Source organism: Grammomys surdaster, unplaced genomic scaffold, assembly GCF_004785775.1.
Source record: "Grammomys surdaster isolate TR1022 unplaced genomic scaffold, NIH_TR_1.0 125901, whole genome shotgun sequence".
Lineage (NCBI taxonomy): Eukaryota > Metazoa > Chordata > Mammalia > Rodentia > Muridae > Grammomys > Grammomys surdaster.
In genome coordinates, this window is record NW_021620725.1 from 325703 (window position 1) to 332105 (window position 6403).

At 40.8% G+C, this 6403-nt stretch overlaps 1 protein-coding gene across 1 annotated transcript in view; it reads right to left on the reverse strand.

Moving 5' to 3' along the window:
* Positions 1-733: 733 nt before the first annotated feature.
* The window catches only part of Spice1 (spindle and centriole associated protein 1), a 46952-nt gene continuing 41282 nt past the window's right edge, over positions 734-6403 (reverse strand). The window contains exons 15-18 of the mRNA XM_028752437.1: positions 5903-6086; positions 2963-3065; positions 2049-2136; positions 734-965 (exon numbers count right to left, since the gene is read on the reverse strand). Coding sequence (XP_028608270.1) covers positions 912-965; positions 2049-2136; positions 2963-3065; positions 5903-6086 — 429 coding nt within the window. The 3' untranslated portion in view covers positions 734-911. The remainder of the gene's footprint in view (positions 966-2048; positions 2137-2962; positions 3066-5902; positions 6087-6403) is intronic.

The following is a 6403-nucleotide window of genomic DNA, read 5'->3' on the forward strand; positions in this document are numbered from 1 at the left end:
CGATCAGGTTTAGGGTGTGCATTCAATGAAGCATGCCTCAGCCCTGACCTCTAAGCTACGGCCTTATCGATCAGGTTTAGGGTGTGCATTCAATGAAGCACCCTGTCTGACTGAGAGCAGTGTTTGCGGGGCACCTCCTGGACCCCACAGTCATTACTTATTAGATGCACATTATCATCTTGAAATTTTCACACTTAAAAACTACATAAGACTTTATTTAACACATACCTACTTTTACTTGCTTAAGGAAAATACACATTCCTATGCCCACTTCACTTTTTTGTTTTTTTTTGGTTATTGTTGAGACAGGGTTCTGTACATAGCTCAGGCTGGCGTGGAACTCATTAGATACTAGACAGCCTCCTGCCTCAGGCTTCTGAATCAACATTCAGATTGTAGGTGTACACCACAGCCTCAGCCTTTAGTTTTCGTAAAGCTGTACATTCAATGTGAAATCATAGATAATTGAAAAGAAAACTATCACACTTTTCTGAAAGCCAGAACAATTTTATTTTAAGTTACACATAAAGCAAATTAGTTTTTTTGGGAAGTTGATCCACATTTAAGATGCACTAAATAACAACAAAAACAACAACAACAACAAAAAACATTCAACAGCAATGACAAGAGTAACAATGTATTACTAAAAAGTTTAACAAGGTTAAACAAATTATAAACCTTTAATTCTCCTGCAGAGTTTTATTCACAGAGAATTATAGATTAGATGCTTTGTTGAAAAACCCATTTGAAAAGGTAAAATATTAAAATAATTGTTCTTTTCTCTGTTTCCATAAATACAGGATACCTTTGCATGTTTTATCTGAAGAAAAATGACTTGAAAAGAGAGTCCCTGAAGTGGGAAGGAAAGGCCAGGCATAAGTCACTGAGGACACTCTCTGCTTGAGCTTCTCCTATGGTATGTGGGCAGAAAGAGCAAACCAGCCTTCTTCATTTTGCTTTTCAGTCTGTTGAACAGATGGGAGAGGCGTTAGACATGAGCCCACTAGAGACTCACTGACATTTAGATCAGGTACATTCAACAAGTCCCATGAGTGTCACATGGCACTAAAGTGTCAGCTCTCCTGGCAAAGCTCCTGCCCACAGAGACACCAAGCAGCTGGCTGCCTGCTCAGCAGGTGTCCTAGTGAAAACCTAACTTTTAAAAGAAGAAATTCAACATTTATTCAAACTGTAGATACAACTTGAAACATAAAGTTATTGGATCTTGACAAATTAAATGGTACTAAGTTCCATGAACTATGGGTAACTGTGTCAAAGAGATAATGTTAAGCTTTTCAGAGTGTAAAAATCAGAAAGGACAAAATGTAAAGACAGCTAACTGGGGTAGCTAACTTAGACAGTTGGTGCATTCGAGCTGTGTCTCTCCTCTATAATCTAATGCCTTTCAGTATCTGTTACTAGTTTACTTCTGGAAAAACAACTTTTACAATTCTAAAGATATTTTTACAATTCTCTATGATAAACACTGAAGTTTTCAACATTATCAAAACAAAAATGCCTCCTGTGAAAAACCTAAATAAATTGTAAATGTTTAACTTCCAAACAGTCTGAACCAAACCAGAAGATATGAGAACATACAAAGCATTCGTTTACTCCCTGTGTTATCGCCCATCTAACAAAGGTACCCTCAGCTGTGGTTCACTAACACAGTACCCAGACCCAGGACTCTGGCTGTCCCAAACTCTACTTAGTCAAACCAACAATGGCGGGAGCAATACCTCAAATCTATGACCCACTAAAGACCATGGTTCTTGGGAATCAAGTCTGAAACCAGTAATTCCTAATCTCTGAAGGAAGACACTAGGAATCCTACCAAATTCTAGCTTATTTCTCAGTTACCATATAAGACAAAACAAACGTATGACTTACTGTTTTTCAAGTAAAGATACATTACAGTATTTCTTTTCCTTGCACAATTTTCTATCATGTTAAAGACACTGAGAATAGTAACTAAGAATGATGTTAGTCATCTTCTACCTGCACTCTCTCAACCCTACACAGGACACTGATTATATTTTATAACATACCTTTGTTCTTGGATTAACTGGTGTGAACCTCCCACTTCCCGAAGTGGCGTTTAGTGGAGAACAGGAATTGCTGATCGCCCCTGACGATCTACCCATGAGAAAGAAGCAGGCAGTCAGAAGGTGAGACTTACCACTAGCCATCAAGATTGTGCAACTGCTCTCTGTACTGGGAAGAGCGTGAAAGGGTTTGGCCGACAGGTCCAAACGACAGGTCGGAACACTTTACCAACACAAAACTTAAAGCGAATAGTTCACTCTTATAGTTTAGCTTTACATAAAGAGCAAATGATCGGCATCTCGTGTGCCTCCATCTCTAATACAGCCTCTCTTTTAACGTCAGGAAGTAACACATTACCACTGACCACCCAACCTGACTCAGTATTAACAAAGTCCAGGTTCCATCGGGGCTCTCTCTGTGTGACAGATACATTCTGCAGACTTTGACAGATAACTGCACATGCCTTCCATATGCAATACCATACAGGTAAGATTTTTAAAGGCTGTGCAGTAGTGGGAAGGTGGTCAGGGTAGCCCAGGATCCATGAGAACTGGAGCGGAACAGGAGATACAAGAATGCAGGGTAGAGACAGAAAAGTCAGGGAAACTCCTTCCTGACCCGTCTACCAATCACGTGGCTCATCTGGGCCAATCAGCTTTGTGTCCACGTACTGCAAGGGATGAAAGTGCTACTAGTCAATGTATCTACCCTGGGATATAGCGTCTCCTAATTTTGCAGTCATAAATGCATAAAGATTTCCCCATTTTTGTGTCATCCAGGCAGCCCTACTTGGTTAAACTTATTTCTCCCTTTATTCTCTAGCAGTGAGTCTGTCTGAACGTAAAAGGACAGGGAGTGCAGAGAGAAAAGCACACAGACACTTGATGCTTACGTACCAGCAGCCCTGTGGCCCTACCTTCTTGAACTGACCCCACTGACAGGAGACACAGTATTGCATTTTGAACTCTCTGAAGCCTCCACTCCTGGAACAGATACCTCGATGGTTCGCTTTCCTTCTTCTAAAATATAAAAGTAAAATTTCATCCTTACTTCTCACTAATAAAAGTAACATTTTTGCTCAATTTCAATATTATCAGAAATTATACATTGCAAATTGAAGTGTTTATATATTTTTATCATGATGGCTCACAGAGACACTTGAGAGATGCTTCTTTAAAATGATCTGTTAAGACAAGAAACTTTAGCTATTTGTCAATTTGGCAGCATGCTAGTTCACAGAATGCCAAAATCTTCCAACACGTGGTATCACATCAGAGCAAGAAGTGAAAAACAGTGGGCCCTAAGATATATTGAGGAAGAGGAGTGGGTGAAGGGAAGGAAAGTAGGGGGGTGAATATGGTTAAAATACATGTATTTGCAAAATTGTCAAAGAATAAAAAAAATTAAAAATTAAAAGAGAGCTAGCCGCCGGGCGGTGGTGGCACACACCTTTAATCCCAGCACTTGGGAGGCAGAGGCAGGCGGATCTCTGAGTTCGAGAGTTCGAGGCTAGCCTGGTCTACAGAGTGAGTTCCAGGACAGCCAGGGCTACACACAGAGAAACCTTGTCTCGAAAAAACCAAAAAAAAAAAAGAGAGAGAGAGAGAGAGAGAGAAAGAGAGAGAGAGAGAGAGCTAGCCTTAAAGTTTAATTTTTTAATGTGATAAAATTAAATAGGGTTTCATTTACTCTTACAGCTATGAAATCTGATCTGACTTGCAGGATCCCCCATGACTATGATGGATATAAAGTATTTCACTAATAAGTGTCTGTTGATTGCTTATCTACTTAGGAAACCCTGAAAATTTACATAATTAGACTTTGCTTTGGCCACATGAGAGTCCATGTCTGGTGCTATAAATCTGATCAAAACCACATGGCAGCGAAGGTCATAGGTCCTAAGTAGAAGAGATTTACTACTGTTGTCTGGCTAAATTGTTATGTCAAGCTACCTTCTAAGTATCTCTAGTTACAGCCACAGACAAAATGCTACTCTCAGCTGTATTCAGAGTAGCATGGCTTGGCAGAACACAGTGGTGAATGTAGATAGACCCTTGGCTACTCACAGTGCTGAGGATAAGAGCCGTTAAAGTATCCGACTCTCAAAAGGACATTTACAGCTCCTCCTCCAAGGCTCAGGGAATACCATGGAAGAGGATAGAACAAATGTAATTGCTGGAAGACAGGGTGCAGGATTGTGTTCTGGCAGAGCCTGGCCACTGACATCAGGCCAGCATAGCGCCTGTGGTTTCTTGCACTGGCCTGAGCAGTAGTGGAGTAGGGATTTCGTGGAACCCCATCCCTCTATACTGAACTATTGGCTATCGCTGGATTCTGGGAGGTACGAGTGTCACTGTCTTTAGTTAGGTAATACTGGGAAGCCCTCCAGGCTCTGTGGGATAGTTCCGTATCAATGGTCATTCAAACCATCCTTTAAAATCAGTGGGTTACAAAACAACTTATGAACATGAGAAAGGGACTTGTAGACAGGGGGCTGGCAGGGGTGTAAGAGAAAAGGGACGAGCAGAGGGTGAGGAGAACCAGAACATATTATGTTCACATATAAAACTGCCAAAGAACAAAGCTGACTAATTTTTTTAAATTCCCCCAGTTATCCTACAAAACCATGATACTGTTTACTCTAATTTTATTATACCCCCCGAGGTTATTATAAAATCAGGAATTCTATTTTGGGCATGTTGGATACTAGATGAGACAAAAGTAATAAAGGTAAATTTCAAGCTTACAGAACTCGATGACAGGCCATGCCACATTCAGCCACAGATCACGCATGAGGCTGTTTTGTTTTACACTCCCCACTATTCTCAGAACTGGCTGACATTTTCTCCTGCACTTAATGTTTGCTGTGTGGTCCCCAGTCTGGTGCTGGGATACTTAAGACCACACATGGCAGTCACCTTGCAGAGTTCATATATATTTGAACAATTTACGCATTTGAGCCAGAATTTCCCTCCAGCCTTCATGACTATGAAGAACTGAAGAAGACAGCTAGTGATCATCTGAAGAAACCCAGAATAAACACAAAGGAAAGGCTTTGCATTACCTGTTACTTTCTAGTAATCCCCAAGAGTCTGCTTTCTTATTCAAAATTTCAAAAAATAAATAATTTCCAACAGAGGTGGAAACTCTTAGTGGGAACACATGGGTAACAGACTTCAGCCAGCCATGCAGGACACTCGGTCCCTGTAAGAGCCATGGCCTCAGCATCTCAGTGCCTTCACCACTGATAGAGCCTTTCAGTTCTTCACAATCTGCCTTAGACTGGGCTCCAATCAATATGCTGATATAGCACCACCCTTGACGGCATAAATGCATTTCTGGCTAAAAGCCACTTTGACCTACTTGATTTCATCAGCACTGTTTGAACAGGACTACTATGAAAACAAATTTTTAAGTTATAATTCAATCTTTTTTAATATTCTTTACATATTCTTAAATGTAACAGAATAATGTAAAAATTAAATTGAGTGGAAATGTTTTCCTGGTTTTAAGAGAGCAATTACTTATAATCTGCTATGATAACATTTATAGACAGTCTAATTTTGATGCTTATACTTTATGTAGCATATTTCCTAAGCGAGTCACATACCATAATGAATATTTCATGTGGATGGGGTCTCCCTGGATGCCAAAGACTGGCTATAGAACAAGAGACAGCTTCCTAAACTCTTTCTGCCACTTACTCTCTGACCCAAGCCAGCTTCTTCTGGTACAACATTGGGGTACTAGGGCACAGTACACCCTGAGGTTCTTCTGACTCAATAGGGGCTTTCACAACTGAGAGAGTGAAACCATACTTCTAAGTTTCTTAGTCATGAATCAATCTGTGACCCACCGGCCCAAGCTCTGAGAGGTGACTCAACGGGTGACACTAGTGAAGAGGAAAGGTTCAAGCCAACCAGTTTCTGCTGCTCTATCAGCTGGAGCAGTTTGCTGCGAGCCTCCATGCTCTGTCGGTTCAACTCTGCGATCCGCTCCTCCATGCTACTTGGTGTTAGAGACTGGACTGCTGGGAAATTCTTCAGAGGGAAAAGATATAATAAATTCATCATTAAAACCCATCCAATTCTGACTTTTCTACTAAGTTCCAGCAATTTGGTATTTATGAGCCTTGATATAAACATAAATGAATGATGGGGTAAAATAGTTTACAAATCATTTAACTGAGGAATGAGGGCTAAAGCAAAGGTATACACAAATTCTTCCACTGCTGCATGAGCAGTCCAGCGGGCCAAAGCTGCCCTGGGTCTACATCTCCTACATCTCTTACTACTAGCCTCAGCTGAACTGAGAGAGAGAGAGAGAGAGAGAGAGAGAGAGAGAGAGAGAGAGAGAG